At 42.3% G+C, this 22,697-nt stretch overlaps 1 protein-coding gene across 5 annotated transcripts in view; it reads left to right on the forward strand.

The window, feature by feature from the left end:
• Window positions 1-20,823, forward strand: part of MTRF1 (mitochondrial translation release factor 1) — an 85,023-nt gene extending 64,200 nt beyond the window's left edge. For all 5 annotated transcript variants that reach the window (XM_033947908.1, XM_033947904.1, XM_033947907.1 and 2 more), the window contains exons 7-10: window positions 315-432; window positions 9,970-10,106; window positions 13,484-13,582; window positions 20,595-20,823. In XM_033947908.1, the coding sequence (XP_033803799.1) occupies window positions 315-432; window positions 9,970-10,106; window positions 13,484-13,582; window positions 20,595-20,705 (465 nt within the window). In that variant the 3' untranslated portion in view covers window positions 20,706-20,823. The remainder of the gene's footprint in view (window positions 1-314; window positions 433-9,969; window positions 10,107-13,483; window positions 13,583-20,594) is intronic.
• Window positions 20,824-22,697: the final 1,874 nt, after the last annotated feature.

Here is a 22,697-nt window from a genome sequence, read left to right on the forward strand (position 1 = left end):
AGGTTTTCAGATTCCTGAACAAGGTTGCTTTAGTTGACTAACAAGAAGGACATAGCTCCTTTTTGACTTATGATCTGAATCATGAAATGGGGGTGGTTTCTTTTTTACCTTATGGTTGAAACAGATACTTTGTGGGTAGAAGGAAGGGTTAATGCCCCATTACTGAACCTAATTGGGAACATGAAATTACTTGGATCCTGGCAAAATTAGGAGGATTAAGTATTTTTTTAAATAGTCCAGCACTGAAAGTAGTATTCAATGTTAACTTTAACAGAGATTAATAAAAAACAAACTACATTTCTTCTCATTCCTAGGTTGAAATTAGACTGGACCCTAAAGATTTGCGCATAGATACTTATAGAGCTAAAGGAGCAGGAGGACAGCATGTCAACACAACTGATAGTGCTGTGAGAATTGTTCACATTCCTACTGGTAAGTCTGTTACCTAAATATGTGTATTAGTTTTGCTTACTTTTTCTTTCAAAATGTGATTCAAAGGATCCAAACGGAAAAAGACAAACTAATGGTTTAAAATATCGAAATTGAGTAAACTCTTAATTATTGTGCCAAGTGAAATGAGCAGTTTTATGTCAAACTTGATTGCACATTAACTGGTTGAAAGTATTAATGTGTTTTGAGGGACTGTCCAATGGAAGGGCAACTATACCATAGGATAGGTAGTGTCATGGGTAGCAGGTGCCACCCCCAAAAGATGCCTTGCCACTCAAGCCAAAACCAGCCAACTGCACAGTCTTTCTACCTTGGTGCAGTGCCTGTAACCTGGTCTGGCTGGGACTGTAGCTTCGTCCTCTGAAATATATAAAGCCCCATAGTTAAGGGTATCAGCAGACCTTTATGTAGTTCAAACAGTTCAAATAAATTCAAACCTTTGCTGATAATCCGGATCTGGTCAGGATCCTTTCAGAAGTCTGGGATTACCCTGAAGTCTGGGATTACCCTAAAATGTGCTAGAGCCATGGCGAAGCTGTATCCCATGGCACCAGAGTTTTCTAAATATCTTGCTTCACCGAAGGTGGATTCGGCTGTGGTGCAGGTCACTAAGTGCACTTCTCTACACTCCGATGGAGGGTTGGTCTTGAAGTATGTTCAGGATAGGCAGGTGATTTTATCCTTAAATGCCTCTTTGATTCAGTGGCGGCCAGAGTCAGGGCAACAGCAGCCTCGTCCTTTATCGCCCGAGCGTGTCATTCCAAGCTCTGCCATGATCCTGAAGATGTAGTCCTCTGGGATCTGGATTTTCTGATCTCCGGAGTGGATTATTTGGAGGACGCTTTATATGACACGATGAAAGTCTTTGCCAAGCTGGGAGCTTATTCCGTGGCCACCAGAAGAAAGCTTTGGATTAGTCAGTGGTCTGGGGATTCTACCTCCAAAGCCACCCTGAGCAGATTGCCTTTTAAGGGTCTGCTCTTGTTCGGCCAGCGACTGGATGACCTCATGGCCAGTGTGCAGAACCATAAGCCTAAGGTCCTACCGGGCAATAAGCCTCGCCCTGCCGGGAGCTTAGGGCACTCTAATTTTCATCACTTCAGATGCCCTCAACAGTACGCCGGTCCCCTGGCCTTGGGTCAAAGATTTGGTTCCTCATCCAGACCCTGCTTTGGAGGTCCTACCTATCAGCAGCACTCAAACAGATTTCCTCCCGAACCCGCTAAAAAGCAGTTCTGATGCCAGGCCTCTGGTCCTTCTCCCTCGTGTCGGAGGTCATCTCTCGGCTTTCCTGGCAGAGTGGGAGACGTTCACCTTAGACAGGTGGGTCCTAAAAGTCCTTCAAGTTGGTCTCAAACTGGAGTTTTATCGACCTCATCCAGATTTCTTCCTGGATTTGCCTGCAGGGCGCCCCGAGAAAGCTCTGTGGGTGCAGTCCACGGTTCTAAGACTGCTGGATCTTGCGGCGATAGAACCCGTTCCAAAGGATGACTTAGGCTCAGGGAGATACTCAATATATTTCATTGTTCCAAAGAAAGGCTCCAAAGATAGGAGATCAATCCTGGATCTGAAAGCAGTAAATGTGGTACTGAAAGTTCCATGCTTTAGAATGGAGACTGTGAGATCAGTTGTTGCGGCAATGGCACCAGGGGAGTTCTTGGCCTCCCTGGATCTCACAGAAGCGTACCTCCACATCCCCATCTTTCCAAGATGCAGGAAGTTCCTGCGGTTCCATGTTCTGGGTCAACATTTCCAGTTTGCGTCTTCCATTCAGCCTGGCATCGGTGCCCAGGACCTACACCAAGATCATGGTGGTGATTGCTGCCCACCTTTGCTCTCAGGGTATCCTGGTCCATCCATACCTAGATGACTGGCTAAGAGCTCCCTCTTCAGTGGAGGGGCACTGGGCAGTACAGCAAGTAGTCCATTTGCTGCAGTGTCTCGGCTGTATAATCAACTTGAAAAAGAGCCATCTCGAGCCAACGCAGGACTTGGAGTATCTGGGATTTCGGTTCCACATGACCAGGAATCAGATGTTCCTTCTGGACGCTCGGAAAATGAAGATCCATCAATCCATTCAGGAAATGTTAACAGTTCCGTCCCCAATGGCCTGGCAATATCTGCAGGTCCTAGGTCTTATGGTTGTGACAATCGATGTAGTTCTGTGGGCCAGGCTGTGTCCTCTCCAGGAGTCCCTGTTGTCCTGATTGAGTCCGCAATGAGACCCATTAACAATGCCACTGCCTTGGATGGTGGTGACGCGCAGCAGCATGCAGTGGTGGTTGAACCCACTGACCTTGTGTAGAGGTCTGCCACTGAGGGTCTCAGATTGGGTGACTCTCTCTCTCTCCACGGACGCGAGTCTTTCTGGTTGGGGGGTGGTATGCATGTCTGCACAGGTGCAGGGCCAGTGGTCCACCTCAGAGCAGGTGGTCAATCAATCGCCTGGAACTGAGGGCGATCCGCCTTGCCTTGCTGTGCTTTCAGAAGTGTTGCCATCGTTGAGCTGTCCGGGTATTCTCAGACAATGTGACGGCGGTGGCCTATGTCAACAGACAGGGAGGTACCAGGAGTCTTCTCCTGAGCCTGTAAGCTCGGCTGCTCTTTTCCTGGGTGGAAAAATCTGGTGGCTCTGTCCACAACTCATGTGGCAGGCGTAGAAACTGTTCAAGCAGACTTACTCATTAAACCCTGGATCCAGGAGAATGGTCCCCATCCAGTCAAGCGCTCGAGTACATAGTGCGGCACTGGGGCCATCCAACGTTCGACCTAATGGCGTCCACCAAGAACAGGAAATCAGACAGATTCTTCAGCCATCGGCGAGAAACCGGCAGCAAGGGATTGGATGCCCTGGTGCAACCTTGATCTCCTCTACATATTTCCACCGTGGCCCATAATAGGGTGTGTTCTGTGCTTCGTGACAGTTCCCGAGGGCACGGCGATATTGGTGGCACCAGATTAGCCATGGAGACCATGGTATGCCGACCTAGTAAGGCTACACCTCGAGCAGGGGCTGCGACTCCCCTGCCACTCTTGTCTTCTTATTTGGGTTCCAATAGCGCTACAAGATCCGGACCACTTTGGTCTTACAGCATGGCTATTGAGCACATGACATTGACAGCCAGGGGCTATTCAACTGTGGTCATTGCTACATTACATCCTAGCAAGCGACCTATGCAAAGGCCTGGAGGAGTTACCAGGCTTGGTGTTCCAGTTCTTAGGTGGATCCCTCGGGTTCCTCGGTGGCACAGGTTCTTTATTTCCTGCAGGCTAGCCTCAAGCAGGGGCTTGCTGTATCTTCCCTTCGAGTACAGATCAGGTCTTTCTTGCATGGGTCTTGCTTTGCTTAGGAGCTCGCTAATGTTCCATCCGGATGTTGCCTGCTTTTTGCGGGATGCGGTTCGGCTGAGGCCTCCTTTGTTGCTTTCTTGCCCGACGTGGAATCTGAATTTGGTTCTCCACTCGCTGGCCCGTCTGCCCTATGAGCCTCTTGAACAGGTTTTCCCTGCAAGATCTCACCATCAAGTCTGTTTTCCTTGTAGCGGTCATGTCAGCCCGTAGGGTCTCAGAACTCCAGGCACTTTATAATAATAATAATAATAACTTTATTTTTCTATACCGCCATAGTCAGGCGACTTCTAGGCGGTTAACATGGTAAGAAGGCTGGACATTCAGTGAATTACAAGAGGTCTTAATGCAATACAATGAGTCCAAGTACAATACCATACAATGAGTCCAAGTACAATACCATACAATGAGTCCAAGTACAATACCATACAATGAGTCCAAGTACAATACCATACAATGAGTCTAAATATTTTACAATAATCTAAATGGGAAACTTACGTTCTACTTGGAGTTCTATGGGTTATGAATACCTGAATATTTTAGTATTAACATATTAATTGGAGTTCTATGGGTAGAGAATACCTAATACGTGGAAGGGAACTTCTTGAGAGAAAGAAAGGTGGTTACAGTGGGGAAGTTCTAGAGAGGGAGGGGACTGTTTTAGTCAATGAATTTGGCGAAAAGGGCGGTTTTGATCGATTTTCGGAATGCACTGTACGTCAGATTGGGTTCGTTTATGTGATTTTTCAGCCAAGCTTGCTGTCTGTTCGCTTGGAACTTGAAGGTTCTGTCCAGGAATGATTTGTATCTGCAGCCTGTAATTTTTGGGTAAGTAAAGAAGTATTTGTTTCTGGTTGCTCGCGTGGGGTTATGTAGGATGAAGTGAGTTTGCAGGTAAGAAGGTGCTAGTCCCCAGACTTGCCTGAAACAGGTGCATGCAAATTTGAATAATATCCGCGCTTCTATTGGCAGCCAATGCAGCTTTTTATAGTAGGGGCTGATGTGGTCATTTTTTTTTTGTCCGAAAATTAGGCGAACGACGGTGTTTTGTATTAATCTCAGTTTTTTTAATTGTTTTTTGTGGGATGCCCAGGTAGATGATGTTGCAGTAGTCAAGAATGGATAGAATCAGCACCTGTACCAGCAACCTGAAAGATGTAGAGTCAAAGTATTTTTTTATGGTCCTTAGTTTCCATAGCATGTAAAAACATTTTTTCACTATCAAGTTCGCGTGGTCAGTCATAGTTAGGTGTGTGTCTAGAGTGATACCGAGTATTTTTATGTTTTTGGATATTGGGTATTCGTGATTGTTTATTTTTATCGAAGTTCTCGTAATTTTGTCGTTAGGACTGGCCAGAAAGACTTTTGTTTTCTCTGCGTTTAGTTTCAATTTGAAATTGGTGGTCCATTTATTGATTTCGGTCATTATGTTTGAGAGGTTGTCTACAATTTCATTTGTGATGTCATCTAAGGGGATTAGAATGGATATGTCGTCTGCATAAAATGTAGTGTATTAAGTTTAGTTTTTGTAGGAGGTGACCTAAGGAGGCGATATAGATATTGAACAGGGTGGGCGATAGGGGGGATCCTTGGGGCACGCCTGACGGGTTTTTCCATGGTTTGGAGTAGTTTCCATTGCTGATTACTCGGTAGGATCTGTTTGTTAGGAATTCTTGGAACCATTTCTTTGCCTTACCAGAAATTCCCATTACTTCAAGGCACAGTAGCATGATTTCATGGTCTACCAGGTCGAACGCACTGCTGAGGTCTAATTGTAGAATCAGTGCGCTTTTGCCTTTGCTAAAGAGATCATAGAGGTGGTTCAATAAGGAGGCTAAGACAGTTTCTGTGTTGTATCCTTTCCTGAATCCTGATTGGTGTTCACTAAGGATGTTAAATTTGTCCAGGTAGTTTACTAGTTGAAGGTTGACCAATCCTTCCTTTATCTTTGTGATAAGGGGAATGCTTGCTATGGGTCTGAAATTGGATGTCAGAGCTGAGGGTTTTCTGATCTTTAGGTATTGGAGTGATTAGTATGTGTCCCATATTTTTGTTTAATGTTCCGCTTGTAAGGGCGGTTGTTAGCCATGCAAATAGTTCCTTTTTAAATTCTGGAGGGGCAACTGTCATGATTTTTGGGGAACATGCGTCAAGTAGACAGTTTGATTTGGTGTTCTTGTTGTATAAATTTAGGAACTGATGCCAGTTTGGGTATTCGAGGTGGTTCCATATCATGTCAACTCTGGTGTCTTGGTCGTGGGGTTCGAGGTATTGAAGAGCATTTGTTGTGGTTGAGGGTAGAGTTGCTCTTAGCTCAGTGATTTTGTTTTGAAAGAAGTTGGCTAGGGTTTGTGCAGATGGAGTGGGCTCGTTGTCCTTTTTCAGTATTTGTGTTGTATCGGTTATAGTTTTTACTAGTTTGAACAATTCTTTGCTGTTTATTTTTGAAGTACCAATTTTTTTTGCACAGTGCTTAGTGCGTTTTTCTTTGATCAGATTTTTGTATATTTTCATTTTTTGTTTCCAGCTTGTCTTGTCTGATTCGTTGTTTGTTTTTAGCCAGATTCTCTCCAATTTTCTTAGTTCCTGTTTGGTGGATAGTAGTTTGCAGTCAAACCATTCATTTGGTGGTCTATTTTTCTTTTTGTATGTTTTGTATGGTGCTATTTGGTCTAGGAGTTCTTTGCTGTAGGTTTCCCATCTTGTAGGGAAATCCTGAATTTCTTTGGTTATGGGATGTAACTCGTAGTGGGTCCAGAATTCGGTTGGATTGATAGTGCCGCGGCTGGTTATTGTGTTCGTGTTTACATTTTTGTGTTTTTGTTGTGTGTTCTGTTTTAGCCAGTGTAGGTTGAATTTGCCAATGTAGTGGTCTGACCAGATGCATTTTTCCCAGGGTCCTGGGTAGTATTGTATTTTGGGGGCTGTTGTTTCTTTGTGGGAGAAGGTGATTAAGTCTAGTTTGTGTCCTTTTTCATGGGTTGTTTCTGTGTCTGGATTTGGAAAGTCCAGTGACATTAGGAAGTTGGTGATTTCAATTATTTCTGGTGTTGTCTTTTGTTCAAGGTGAGTGTTTATGTCACCCAGAAGCAGGTTGTATGATCCTTTTAGGGTAGATAAGGTAAGGAATTCGGCGAATTCCTCTTTTGCATTTGACCATTTTTTTGGGTGGGATATAGAATAAAGTTGTGACCAGTGATTCTTCTAACTGTGCGCTAGTGATTCTGCAAGATAGTATTTCAAGGTTTTCTGAAGACTTGGAGTCGGTCTTGATGTAGTTCCTTTAGAATGATTGCTAGTCCTCCTCCTTTTTTCCAGGTTCTTGATAGTGGGATAATTTTGTATCCCTGAGGTAGGATCTCTTTCATGATAGTGTCTGTCTCTGAGATCATGCATGTTTCTGTCAGAAACAGGAGATCAGGTTTTGTTTGTAGTATCCAATCATTTATTATGTGGGCCTTGTTTCTCACTGAGCAGGTATTTAGGTAGTATCCCTTAATGTTTTCGTAATTGTTTGCTGTAGGGATTTCAGAATATGTTAGCCTTTTTATGTTTCTGTTGCCGATCTTGTTCCTGTGTGGTTTGCGGTGTTTGCGGGTGGTGTTTAATACCGTGATTTGCTGAAGATTTTGTTTTGGTTGGTCTTGTAGGAGTTGGAGGGGGTTAGGGGGCTTAGTTAGTTCGACTGGTCTGAGCCAGGAGATGGGGTAGGAGTGCATAGGTTGGGGGGGGGTTGTCTTCATTGCCCCAGCATTTAGAGCATAGGAGGTATAGTATCCTTAATAGTAGTTGCTGTTTATTGCAGGTTGCCATGTTGTGAGATGAGATGTGCGGATCGGGTTGAGGAGAGAGGGGGCTATTGCCTGATTGGTTTTGCCAGAAATGGACGGTCAGCGCTTAATAGAACTAGTAGAGGTAGAGTGAAACTGGTTGTGTAGTCAGTGTAAGTTAAGTGTAAGGGACTGAGTTAAGTTGCGAGAGCAGGTTAAGCTTGGGGAGAACTTACAGAGAAAAGTAGGGATAGATTATATCTGGGGTAGGGGGATTATCATATGGTATATAGTGGTATCAGGTTAAGTGTAAGGAGAAAGACAGCTGTGACTGGTTATGCAGGTAGTACCCGGTCATGCGAGTAGTGCCAGGTCATGCAGTAACAGACAATAATTGGTCATGCAATAATTGGTCATTAACCGGACAAGGCATGTAATAACAGGTTGTTCATGCGGTCGCAGGCTTTTCATGCAGTAGTGGTTATATGCAGTGGTAGGTTACATGCAATGAAAAGCCTGCGACCGCATGAACAACCTGTTATTACATGCCTTGTCCGGTTAATGACCAGGATCCTTTCATGCCAGGATCCTTTTCTGCAGATCATGGATTCTGTGGTCATTTTGTGGACAGCACCATCCTTTCATCCAAAGATGGTTTCTGTTTTCCATGTACTGTAAATCAGGAGGTTCATTTTCTGGCGTTTGTTCCTTTGGGATCCAAGTTCAAGGACAGAATTTTGCGGACCATGGATGTCCGTCATCTTCTGTGTTATTTGGAGGCCATCAATGAGTTTAGTTTCTCGGACCATCGTTTTGTGCTTTCAGGCCCTGCTGGTCGTGGTAGGCCCGCCTGTAAGGCTACTATTTCCAGATGGATTTGTGCTGCCATTTCTGCTGCTTACGTAGCAGCGGGAGAAAAAGCCTCCCCTTGGGATTAGGGCTCACTCCACTGGAGTTTTGTCTGGTCTTCCCTAAACACTTTTACCAAGTTCTACCGGATTGATGTAGCGGCTAAGCAAGATGCTGCTTTTGGGGCTTTGATCCTGGTGGCGGGCTCATCGAGCCCCCCTGATGTTCTGGGATTGTTCTGATACATTCCTAAAGTCCAGACTACAGAGGGATTGTACAAGAACGAAAGATTAGGTTCTTACCTCTGCTAATCTTCTTTCTTGTAAATCTCCTCTGTAGTCTGGACACCCGCCTGGTTTCTGTCCAATTTGCAGGGCACCTGACCAGTACCTGGTAAGCTAGATTTCGGTTTCTGAACAGCCTTGCTGAGAATGCCATCCTTTCCTTATGTAGAAGGGTTAGAGGGGTCCTGGGTGTTTGCCCCCTCCTTATTGTACAGGCTGTGTCTCCTATTTATATTTATTTTTTAAATTGAAAGTTCATGCTATGTATTTTCAATGTTGTTGTTTTGAATTTATTGACATGAGCAGAATTGATTGTGTAGCAGGGAGTTCCCCCCTCTCTCTTTCCTGTTTCTCCTGTAGACCTTCCTGACTTGGTTACTGACTGGACTTCAGGGAGCATGCTCCAGGAGATGGACTCAATGGGAGGGGCTCAAGTTTGTTAATTGAGATTCCTACAGATCTTGGCTGCCCAAGATATATAACCCTGCAGTCCAGACTACAGAGGAGATTTACAAGAAAGAAGATTGGCAGAGGTAAGAACCTAATCTTTCATTACCACAATCTCTTGCAACGCTTTCCAGAGCTTAACTATTCTCTGAGTAAAAAAAATATTTCCTCCTATTGGTTTTAAAAGTATTTCCCTGTAACTTCGTAGAGTGTCCCCTAGTCTTTGTAATTTTTTACAGAGTGAAAAATCGATCCACTTGTACCCATTCTACTCCACTCAGAATTTTGCATACTTCAATCATATCTCCCCTCAGCCATCTCTTTTCTAAGCTGAAGAGCCCTAACCTTTTTAGTCTTTGTGCAGGCATTCTGTTAAAGGAAAACAGCATGTGGTCTAGATATGTTTATGTAAAGGAAAGAATTGCTGGCTGCTATTATTGTTTGTGTAGTTTGTTTTGATGATTATATATGCATTTTTTAATGTGATTGTGAATGTTTTTATTGTAAACCGCCTAGGTAGCAAGTGTTTGAAATAATTAAAACAAGTTCCATTTGTTAACTGTGTTAAATTTTATTCCTATAGCATTTTCTAGGAAAGCATATTGTAAGGAGGGATAACATTTAAATACCGCAAGAAAAGAAAAAAGAAGAAATGTTGATGATATTTGGTCTGCTACCAACTGAATTTTAAATATAATGTTTGCAGTATGACTGCTTTCATTTTCTTTTTCCTGCAGTCATGCAATGTTCTTTGATTTGTTTGCTATAAGTATTGTAAATGACATTGGACTTTTTTTGAGCATTCCCCTTTACTTCTAAAGGAACAGCAGTTGAGTGTCAGCAGGAGCGATCACAGCTGATGAACAGGGAAAAAGCCATACGAATGCTTCAAGCAAAACTATATGAACAGTCTATAGAAAGGGAACTGAGCCACAGGAAGAGTGCCAGAAAATTGCAGGCAAGTAACATAGTAAATGACAGCAGATAAAGACCTCAATGGTCCATCCAATCTGTCCCTACAACTTCATGATTACATTAAAATATCTTTATTTTATTTGTTATTTCTGGTCCATAAACCTTAGAAGTCTGCCCAGTACTGTCCGTAGGTTCCAACTACTGGAGTTGCCACTGAAGCTCACTCCAGACTATCTTCTAAACCAGTGTTCTTCAACCTTCGGAAATAAAATAATTATTTTGTGGACCGGCAAATTACTAAGACTGAAATAAAAACTGCTACCCTCTGCGCCCTTTGTACCCCTGTGATCAGTATTGCCCTTCCATGTCCCCATCCCATCTCCATCCAGCATTCCCCCTCTGTGTCTGTTCCTATTTTCCAGGCACAGCATCCCTTCTTTGGGCATCATCTCTCTATTCTTTTCTGCCCAGAGCCCAGGCCCCCCACCATATAGCTTGTATGCCTTCCTTGCTCTCCATGTTAGCATTTCTCCCTCCCTGAGTCCACTGTCCCTGTCCACCAATTCACTCTCTCTGCCCTCTTCTCCATTGCCCTCCCCACAGTCCAGCAGCATCTCTCCTCCCTCCCTCCCGGTCCAGTAGTACTGCGGACTGACAGTTGAAGAACATTGTTCTAAACCATCTCATTTGTGGGATTCAGACCATGAAAGTCTGCCCATTCATATTCTAATTAGAGATCCTCTGTGTTCTCTTAGGCTTCTGCAGCTGGCGTCATGATTGTAGCAGGTTTCCAGGTCCCGCTACATTTGTGTAGAAAGAACCAATGTTTCAGCCATCATGCTGAGTGTTTCTTCAGAGATCTTCTGCATTCATCCCATGCTTTCTTGAATTCTGTCACCATTTTCCTCTCCACTACCTCCCTTGGGAGAGCATTCCAGGCATCCACTACCCTGTCTGTGAAAAAGAATTTCCTAGCATTGCTCTTAAGTCTTATCACCCCTCAGTCTCAATTTATGTTCCCTAGTTTTACCAATTTCCTTTCTCTGGAAAAAAAAATCACACTTTGGGGAATGTACAAGCTCCTTAAATGTTAAACTTGCGGTTGTTATATGCTACAATTTTACTAGTTCATAACTTGGGTTTAGTATATTTCTTTCAGAGCAGAACAGACCTGTGTTATCAGGGAGCATCCCCTTATCCCTCCTTCTTATATTCTGTTGTGAGGGCTATTGCCTGCTTTGGTACAAACTGAATGAGGGAGGAGGAGTTGAAAACTGATTCATACCTTCTGCAATGCATGCAGGTTTTGATTAACTACCCATTTGTCCAGAATGAGTTTGTTAAAGTTGTCATGTTAATCATTTTTCTTCATAAATCAAGTAATGTACTTGTCTGGTCAAAAAGTACACATAAGTCATTTAGCCTTCATATTCATGTAGGTGGCCTTACACTGTTTTGTGTGTCAGTGATAGCTCAGTATTTGGGACACCTTCTGTTCTTTATCATCTGTTTGCACCGTGTTGGCATTGAGTGAACCAGTTTAATGAAGTGATCATGGGTGACAACATGATTCCAGGCTGCAATGAGTGGCTCAATCAACTCACATTTTGATATTGGATGTCTTTTGGATATCTCCCAGGCCACCTTGTGCCACAGGTTCTCGATCAGATTCAGATCCGTAGATTAGGCAAGCCAGTTGATTGACTTGATGTTGTTCTGACGCTTTCAGTTGATCACCTGTTTGGAGTGATGATAAGGTCCATTGTCATCTTGGAAGAGGATCTGGCCAGGAAACAGGCACCATGCACTTTTGCAGTATTGTGACCATTCCATCAATGATGTGCAGACATCTGACGCCACTGGCAGCCATGCATTCCCAGACCATGACCTTCAAAGTATGCTTCACAGTGAGGTTCTGGGACTCGGGTTAAGAACTCCTCTCCAGGAAACCTCCCCACCTAGTTGTGGGCCTGCTTACCAAACAGGCAGAAGGTGCTTTCATCACTGAAAAGCACCTTTTCCCACATTTTACATGTCCAGCTTGAGTACTTTTGCACCCACTCAATCCGGTTGTGCCTTTGGAGGTGTCATCAGTGGCTTATTGCAGGTTGAGCAGCTCCACTGACCAAACTGCAGGCACCAGCGATGAACTGTTGATAGCTGACACTTACATGATACAAGTCTGACCACTCACACAGTAGCTGAGGTAAGCTCAACTTCTGATTGGTCAATGAAGTTTGAGGAAGTGCCCGATCTTGGTGTGATGTTGATACACGTGGATGACTGGACCAAAGCTTATCTACCACTGAACCCATCACTTTCTTTTGTACAATCTTTACTGCAGCCAACTTTTCTGGCGGTCTGGCAGCACAAAAATCCTTCTTTACTCATCACTTGACACATGAACAGACTCCTTCAACGTCGGGTTCCAAGTCTTTGTTCATGCTTGATGCAGAAAGACTATGAAACTAAAAAGCCCACACTTTTTATTATAGCTGCCTTGTTACCTACATATCTGGACTGATTGGCTGAAAGCATCCTCCTGATTGGTCAGAAATAACACATGCTGATTGGACAGTCTCAATCTAGTTTTGAAGCATGATATGTAAAGTTATTGTAGCTTTGTTCCAGTATCTACAAAATTGTAAAATTAGAAACAAGTGATCTTAAAGTTGATTCTAATAGCCAAATGTATCCCTTATAAAGTGGTACACAGACAAATCTTTTGGGTCAACAAAGAAATTTAAAATAAAAGGTCAGAAAGTTGAAGGAATGCAAAATTCACACATGGTTCCAGACTTTTGCATACTATTGTAGGGTGATTCATTGCAGCTGTTTCATCTCAGTCACTTCTGAACAGACATTTTAGCGCAATGAACTGGCCACAATGAATCATCCAATTTCAGCGTTTTAGGGGCAATAACCCCCCAAAAAAATTTTCAGCATTTGGGGATCCCCCCCACACCCCCTCCCGAGATTTCAGTGTTTGTGGGGCGATGCTATCCCACATCCCCCCCAAATTATACCTTCCCACCTCCTTCCTGTTCGTGATCCAGCATCTCTGGTATCTGGTGGGGAGTCCGGTCCCTGGGGGTAGAAGCTGCTGCCTTATCATGCCCGTCCTCTGCTGCCAGAGCTGCTGTGTCGTTTCCTTTGAGCCTAGGCCATGAGAGGATAAGCAGCCGCCAGAGCTCCTGCGTCTGCTGCATTGGCCGCCCACTGCAGGTACCATGAAGGCCAGTTTCCCTGTAATGGGATTATTAATTGCAGCGGCGATGAAACAGCCACGATGAATTATCCGATTCCAGTTTTCTCAAGGTTATTGATAATTGATGGTAATTTACTCATGTTTAACCTATTGAGTGCAATGAACATCTGCAAAGTGGAACAATATAATTTTTTTTATTTTCATATGCACAGGTAGGAACAAGAGCCCAGTCAGATCGAATTCGTACTTATAACTTCACTCAGGACAGAATCACAGATCACAGAATGTCCTATGAAGTTCGCAATATTAAGGTAATAACAGATGCATTTCATCAAAATAAAGGTTTTCTTGTAGGATACTGTCTCATAGTTTTTTGTTTTCTGTCTTGGGTATGGAGGATCAGCTTGGATTACTTCTGTAATAAGTGTGAACTGTATACTCAATCAAAAGAAAGACTAAAAGTAAAGGATATGTAAATGTACCATACCATGATGCCCAAATGCACCAAAACCATCAATGAACACCATCTGAAGCTCATATATAGATAACCATCATAGACACACCATAACTCTGTATAACACCATTACTAAAACTCGTATCTTAGCTTATGTACTGTATTGTAACATCACTACTAAAGCTTATATATCATAGCTCATGTAAACTGCTCTGAATTGATTCCCCAGTCATTAGTAGCAGTATAGAAGCTTACAATAAACTTTACTCTAATGTACTATATCTAAACTATGCCAATTAAATATAAAGTGGTAATAAAATTGATTAGTTGGTTTTTTTTCTTATCCCTAAGAGATCCCACATGCCTGTCCTGTACTTTTTTGAATTTAGATACAGTGTGTGACACAGTGGTTGGAGCTATAGCCTCAGCACCCTGGTTCAAACCCTGCGCTGTTCCTTGTGACCCTGGGCAAGTCACTCAGTCCTCCATAGCCCCAGGTACATTAGATTGTGAGCCCACCAGGACAGATAGGGAAAATACTTGATTACCTGATTGTAAAAACCGCTTAGATAACCTTGATAGGCGGTATATAAAAACCTAATAAACTTGAGTCTGTCTCCATCACCACTAGGAGACTATTCCACGCATCCACCACGCTTTCTGTAGAAAAGAATTTCTTTAGATTACTCCTGAGCCTTTCATCTCTTAAACTCATTCTATGCCCTCTCACTCTAGGGTTTCCTTTTAATTGAAAGAGACTCGACTCATGTGTATTTATGCCATATAGGTATTTAAATGTCTATCATATCTCCCCTCTTTCCTCCAAAGTATACATATTGAGATCTTTAAATCTATCCCTATAAACATAAATATTATCATGTTAAACCTTTATTGAGATCCCTTCACTGGCTTCCTTCTATTGGAGGATCCAATTTAAGTATGCAACTGTAACTTTCAAAATCATATATGGTATTTTTTCTCCTTTGATCTCTGTTTCATTTAATTCACAGGAAATATCTAACTCTAGGAGCTCTCAGAAATTTAAACTTGGCTTTCCCACTGTTAAGAGAATAAAAACTATGGCCAATTTCTGTCAATCATTTTTCTTTTTTATTTGTAAAAATTTCGAATGACCTTCCTTCTATAGTTAGAGTTCACTCATTTATCCGTTTTTCGTAAAGCATTGAAGCCATATTTATTTCAGAAATTTACTAATGGATGCTCTTCCTCAAATAATAAACCATAAAAGATACCGTTTCTACTCTAATCTCTTGTATATTTCATTAATATTTTGTTAACCGAGTCAAGCCCTCTTGTTGGGATGAATCGGTATATAAAATCAAAGAATAGATTAGCTCAACCATTTTAGTTGCCTTCCTCTGGACCGACTCCATCCTGTTTATATCTTTTTGAAAAGTGTAGTCTCCATAATTGTACACAGTACTCTAAATGAGGTCTCACCAGTCTCTTTTTCCTACTGGCCATTCCTCTCGCTGTGCACCCAAACATCCTTCTAGCTTTCACCTTCTTTTCATCTTGTTTGGCCACCTTAAGATTATTACATACTATCACACCCAACTTCCGCTCTTCTTTTATGCACAAAAGTTCTTTACTCAAATGTATGACCTTGCATTTCTTCACCTAGAGAGTAGTGGGAAACTGGAATGCTCTTCCGGAGGCGGTTATAAGAGAAAACACCCTCCAGGGATTCAAAACAAAGTTGAACAAGTTATTGCTGAACCTGAACGTACGCAGGTAAGGCTAGACTCAGGGCACTGGTCTTTGACCTAAAGGCCGCCACGGGAGCGGACTGCTGGGCATGATGGACCCACTGGTCTGACCCAGCAGCGGCAATTCTTATGTTTTTAGCTGCCAAATTTCAGACCATTCCTCAAGCTTCACTAGGTCCTTCCTCATGTTTTCCACACCATCAGGGGTGTCTACTCTGTTGCATATTTTGGTATAATTTGCAAAGAGGCAAATCTTACCAGTCAGCACTTCTGCAATATCACTTACAAAAATGTTAAAGAACTGAACCTTGAGGCACACCACTGGTAACATCCCTTTCCTAAGAGCAGTCTCCATTGACCACTACCCTCTGACGCCTTCCACTCAACCAGTTCCTGATACATACAATACATTGCTTCATTATATATCTTATTCCATGACAAATACTTAGCATTTTAAATTATTTATGATGTCTAAAATATCTCTTCCCTTCCAGTTTTCTACCACTCTCTGGGTGGAGAACTTCCTTATATTTGTACGAAATCTATCCCCTTTTAACTTTAGCGAGTACCCTCTCATTTTCTCCACCTAGGAGAGAGTGAACAATCTCTCTTTCTCTACTAAGTCAATTCCCTTCAATATCTTGAATGTTTCGATCAAGTCCCCTCTCAATCTCCTCTATTCAAGGGAGAAGAGGCCCATTTTCTCTAGCCTCTCATTGTACGGCAACTCCTACAGTCCCTTAACCATTTTTGTTGCTCTTCTCTGGACCCTTTCGAGTTGTACTATGTTCTTTTTCATGTATGGCGACCAGTGTTGGACACAGTATTCCAGGTAGGGGCATACCATGGCCCGGTTCAGCGGCACGATAGCCTTCTCAGATCTGTTTGTGATCCCCTTTCTTTATCATTCCTAGCATTCTGTTTGCCCTCTTCGCCACCGCCACACATTGCGCGGACGGTTTCATTGACTTGTCTACAAGTACTCCCAAGTCTCTTTCCGAGTATAGCACTGGACATCCTGAATTCATGCATATGATTTTTGTTACCGATATGATCACCTTGCACTTATCACGTTGAACCTAATTTGCCATTTTGCGGCCCATTCCTCAAGTGTGTTTATGTCTCGTATGTCTTCGCAATCTTTCTGTGTCTTCACTACTCTGAATAACTTTCTATCATCCGCAAATTTAATCACCTCACTCGTCATGCCAGTTTCTAGGTCGTTTATAAATATGTTGAAGAGCATGGGCCCGAGCACTGAACCTTGCAGCACTCCACTCGTAACGCTTTTCCAGTCAGAGTATTGTCCATTTACCCCCACTCTCCGTTTCTTATCCGCCAACCAGTTTTTAGTCCAAGTTTATTAAAATTTTGATAAAATGCAAATCAAGACTTCTAAGCGTTTTACAATGTATTTTACAATGTATTTAAAAAGGGGGAGACAATATACAAATACCCACTAAACAATATTTGACCAACGTAAAACAATAGGAAAGTTAGGAGAACTATAACAGTCATATGCATCTTGAAAGAGGTAACTTTAGATTTCCCTTAAATTTGTCTAAATTTTTTCTGCTCTGATATAAAGTGGTAAGGAATTCCATATCGTAGGGGGCCATAGTTGCGAATGAGGTGGCCCGATGTGTGCTGATTTTCAAGGATGGTGTATGGAAAAGATGCTGAGAGGAGGATCTTAGGACATGTGGAATAAGAAGTTTGTGGATAAAGGCCGGTTCTTTAGTGTTTTGAGACTTGAAAAAGAGGATAGCTATTTTATATATGATACAATGTGGAATTGGTATCCAGTGAGCAGTTTTTAATAGGGGGGTGACATGGTCAAATTTTTTCCTATTTGTGATAAATTTTATGGCAGTATTTTGTATCAATTGTAGGCGATGGATATCTTTTTGACAAATACCATTATACAGAGCATTACAGTAATCGATCTTAGAAATGATAAGATAATGTATTAAAATGTTGAGAGATTGAGGGTCCAGAATGTTCACAAGAGATTGAATCATCCTTAGACTAATTAAGCAATTCTTTTACTACAGCGCTGATTTGTGGATGGTAAGTCAGTTTATCTATTATTACACCCAAGATTTTAGTGGCAGACATAGAAATAATAGTTATCATTTATTGTAATGGGAAATCTAAGATGTATATTTTCTTTCCATGGAAAAAGAAGACATTTGAATTTTGATACACTGAGGGCTCCTTTTTACTAAGCTGCGCATCTGCCCTCCTATCTCTTAACCCCTCTCTCTCCCTGGTATCCCTAACCCAAATCCCGGTTTATGCAGCAATTCATTTATACTTAGAGAATGACACAGTGGCTGTTACCCGTGGCAGTTAAGGGAGGGAACGTGCGCGGTCACCTATTGCACTCCCTCCCTCCTTACTGATCGCTGCCGCCACCCAGTCCAAACATCTCCCTCCCTGCCCCTCACATTCGTGGCCGGCGATTTCTAAATTGCCTTCCTACGAACAGTCGGAGCGATGAAGTTGCATGCGACTGCCGTAAAGGTCATCTGACGCAACCGGAAGTTGCATCGGAGACAACCTTTCTGGCAGCCACACGTAACTTCAACGCTCCGGCTGCTCGTAGGAAGGCAATTTAGAAATCGCTGGCCATGAAGGTAAGGGGCAGGGAGGTTTGTCGGAACAGTTGTGCGCTGCAAGCAGGAAACACTCCTCCTGCCTTGTAAATTGAGGAGCACATGAGTAGGACTTACTATTTAGTTTTTTTAGTCGGATCGGTGCCTGTTGTCCGGGGGAGGGGGGGCGCGGTGTGCATTGCGGAAGCGGCTAAGAGATGTTCTCGCTGCGGGGTGGGGGGGGGTGAAAGCGCAACGAAGGTAAAGGGCAGGGAGGGAGAAAGGGAGGAAAGGTGGGGTGGAGAGGAACAGACACTGAAGGGAAATGGGGAACAGAGAGTGGGGAGAAGATGCTGGCAGGGAAGAAGACAGAGCTGCTAGACTATGGGGGGAACGGAGGGAAGAAGATAGGTGCCAGACCAATTGGGGGGGGGGGGAAGGGCGATGCACAATAACAGAGCAAATGGAAGACGCAGAGAGAAGAGAGACAGTGGATGGAAGGAATTGAATGAGAAAATGAGGGAAGCAGAAACCAGACAATAAAGGTAGAAAAAAAAATTATTATTTTTTTTTTTCTTTAGGATAAAGTAGTATATTAGTTGTGTTGATAAAAATGTATAAACAAAGCCCTGCCAGCTGAAGATCTTTCTCTAGTTCAGCAGCCAGAACTTTGATTTATAAAGAAGGAATAAGCTAAATATTGCAGTACTGAGGCTTGTATGGATGCTGCAGGAATGGGGATGGGGCGGTGAAGGAGACGGTGGTCCGGGGATGGAGCAGTGACGGGGACAGATTTTTTCCCTGTGTCATTCTCTATTTTTGCTGCTGGCCCAGGATACTTCACTCTATTGCATACCACTAACAGGAAATGAGGTCAGTGAGGGCAAAATCCAGCAGAGGGAAGTCTCTGGCGCCGGTGCAAAGGCCCATCCGGTGGTGGTACCACACTGCCTTCTCCCTTCCGTGGCTTCTCAGCATCTGCTCTTCTATCTCTCAAATAGAGAATGACATGGTACACATTTTTCCCCATCCCTGCAGGAACTAATTTTCCTATTCCGGTGAGTTCTTTTCCTGTTCCTGCCTTATTCCTGCAAGATCTGTCCTCATCTGCACAACCCTCAAACACTTTAAAATCATGAGTTTGAGGCTTGTACGGTTAAGGCAGAGCTTATGGGAATGGGACAGGGACAAAACTCGCGGGGACGGGATGTGGAAATTGAGTTCCTGCAGGGACGGGGAAAAATTTGTCCACTGTCATTCTCTAGTCCAGTGGTCTCAAACTCAAACCCTTTACAGTGCCACATTTCGGATTTGTAGGTACTTGGAGTGCCTCAGAAAAAATAGTTAATGTCTTATTAAAGAAATGACAATTTTTGCATGCGGTAAAACTCTTTATAGTTTATAAATCTTTCCTTTTGGCTAAGTCTTAATAATAATATTGTAATTTATAGCTAAAGAGACATATGATCAAGAAACTTTTGTGATTTATGATAAACATACTGAGGGCCTCAAAATAGTACCTGGCAGGCCGCGAGTTTGAGACCACTGCTCTAGTCTCAACCCCTTTCCCTCCCTGATATACCTTAAACATGTCCCAGGCGCTTGCAAAAATTAATTGCTGCAGGCGCTGGTATGTGTTTAAAGTATACCAGGGAAGGACAGGGGTTAAGAGATAGGAAGGCAGATAACATGAAGCCACGAAGGGGAGAGGGCAGTGTGGTGCCACCACTGGATAGGCCTTTGCCCACCCAGGTCCACCTGTATCTATGCCACTGGGCCTGAGGCCTTGTATTGTGGCCTTTGCTATATGGCCCAGCCCGCATCATCTATTGTCATAGAGACATTAAGCTCCCCATCATCATCATTTAATTAGGGGTAAATCAAGGCTGGAAAGATAAATGTCACTTCCTAAAAATGCCTCTGAGCACTTATAATACAGGGTAACATAAAATTCCTGAAAAATGTTACTAATAGCTGAATTCTCCTTTATCTCAACATCATTTTTATATTTCAGCATTAGAACTCTGCTTTCTCCCATCTGTTCCTTGACCACATACGCTAACATCCTCCTGCTCATGTTACCATAGTTATAAATGATATTGGCAATATATCAGTTGATAAACAGCCTGCGGCAGTAACCAGTTTTTTTAAACACTGACCACTGCAGGCAGAAATAACCCTGGATATTCAGTGCCGGGTCATGTCCGGACATTAGCACTGGATATCTGGGGCCACTGCAGACGTACTGGCAGCTATAGCTTGCAGGTCCTGATCAATATTCAGCCAAAATGCGTATAAAGCACCTATGAGGCGCTCCAGCTGAATATTGTCCAGGACCTGCATAAGTGCTTTTTAATTCCCTGATCCCACTTCTTCTTTAGTTTAAATGTTGGGAGATTGAATCTTCATCTAATGAAATTTTAATTCTGTAGTGCTCAGAGTTGGAGGTTCCTACTAGTTTTGTGTATATGGAAAAAATTATTTCTAGATAAATTAGCTTGAAACTACTGCATTGTAACTCATTTCTGACTCTTCTTGGCAGGAGTTTCTGTGTGGGGAGAAGCTATTGGATGAGCTTATTGACCACCTGTTGCAGCTGGCAGATACCGAGATGATGCTTGAACTTATAGAAAATGCTGAAAACCAGAACTAATATACCGAAAAGTTCCTAGCAACTACTGATACCTTTCAGTATTTAGTGAAAAGAAGTATTTCCAGGTGTTTGCCTTTGTGCCTGTTTGAAATAAATATTGCACAACAGTACTAATCACTATTCTTATGTAATCATCTTTATTGGGAGCCATCTTTATAGTTCAGTAGCACTGCCATGTACCAAACCCAGAAACAGCTCCTCATCTTCAGGCTGGTAAAAGGGCTGCAAAGTAGTGATTGTTGTTTGTCTTTTTTTTTTTTCAAAATTTACATCTGCTATCTTTATATTTTGCACAGTGTTAGGGGGCATGTAATACTGTTTCTGTGGTGTTGCACTGTATCGGAGTCTGGCTCCTTGGTGGTTGTTTAACTTTTGTCTACATATTTCTAATTTTAGTTTGTGATTACTTATTCCATTCTGGACAAGGGTGTATCAGAGTTCTGAATGAATGAATGAAGACATGGTTTTCTGTTAGCATTGACTGTGTATGATCAATCTGTACTAATCTGGCTTGTTTAGTTTTACAATGGCTTTATTGATATTCTAGTGCTCACTGCAGTGTTTAAGATACTGTCTTTTCCTAGTTACACCCTTGTTGTGACTCAGGGTTTTAAATAATTGGCCTCGGGTATCAAATATACTAGGTACACTACTGATAGTCTTATTGAATTTGAAAAAATGTGTAATTAATATTCAGACAAGAATAGATACAAAGCCTTTTTTAATTTTTCTGGAGTATAATTGGAATTTGTAACCTGTGAGAACGTGCATCTCTTCTCATATTTTACACAGTACAAAGGAAATGCATTTCTGATTTCTATTTTTTTCAGTGTTCTACTGCATAGAATATTTGTCTTCCTGGGGTTCAGGTTTTGTCACATATTTGTATTTTTAATTTTTAGTTACTTATTCTATATTTTGTTGAGAATCCATTTTGGTAGCAGTGCAGCTTTTGCTGTTTTCCCCATAGGAGGTAATAGTGTATTATTGGTATTCTAGATCTCTGTGTGATAGTTATTTTAGTGCTTTCTCTTCATAGACAGGATTTCTGTTTTAACTCTTTCAGTTCTGTAATAGCATGACAAGCTTGTTTTATAGGTTCTAAGTGTGTTTTTGCAGAATACTGTAGTCATTGTAAATAAGAGCTTGCTGCTTCTCAGTGCACTGGATTTTTGTGGTATCATACCAGTTTGAGGTGAGCTCTCCACATCTTCAAGTTCAACAAAATGTAAGACTATTTCTTTTTTGGTGTTGGCTGGGGGAGAGAGAACATTGGGCACCCCCAATAATTTAATTGGCTCCTATGCTAGCGGGTATCACATCATATAATTTCTTTTGATGAGGGTACAGATAGTGATTTCCTTGAGAGGACATTTAAAAGGCTTCAAAAGTGTGTAAAGGGCTAACTTATTCTTTAAATACTTGGGCCCATTTTGTCTGAGGACTTTGAAAATCAAACATAAGTTTTTAAATTTATCTCTAAGGTACTGATAGCTAGTATAGTTATTGCAGGAAGGATGTGATGTGTTCACGTCGCTAGCAGCCTTCTATCAGTCATGCTACAGTATTCTGAATTAGTTGGAGCAGATGCAAACTCTTTTTGGTTTGACCAGTGTACAAGGCATTACATTAGTCTAGTCATGATGTTATGCCATGGATCATTGTGGTCAGACTCGTCTTTTCAATATATGGAGAAAAATTTCATAGCTGCCACAGGTGACGGAGACAATTTTTAAAGGTTGTTTGAATTTGTGGGATCAGAGTGAGTGATGAGTATAGCAGTATCCCAAGATTCCTAACCTATGATTTTAGGAAGAGTTCATACTTCCCAGAAGCTATTTTGAAGTCAGGGATTTGTTAGGTACCCAAAGAATCTGTTTTGCTTGGGTTCAGGCAGAGTTTTGAGTTTGTGTCCTCTAATAGATAGGGGAGTCTATTGTTTCTTCTCCAGATTACAGATATGAAGATCTTTGGTTTAATAGGCTAAAGTAC

Source organism: Geotrypetes seraphini, chromosome 6 (assembly GCF_902459505.1).
Source record: "Geotrypetes seraphini chromosome 6, aGeoSer1.1, whole genome shotgun sequence".
Classification (NCBI taxonomy): Eukaryota; Metazoa; Chordata; class Amphibia; order Gymnophiona; family Dermophiidae; genus Geotrypetes; species Geotrypetes seraphini.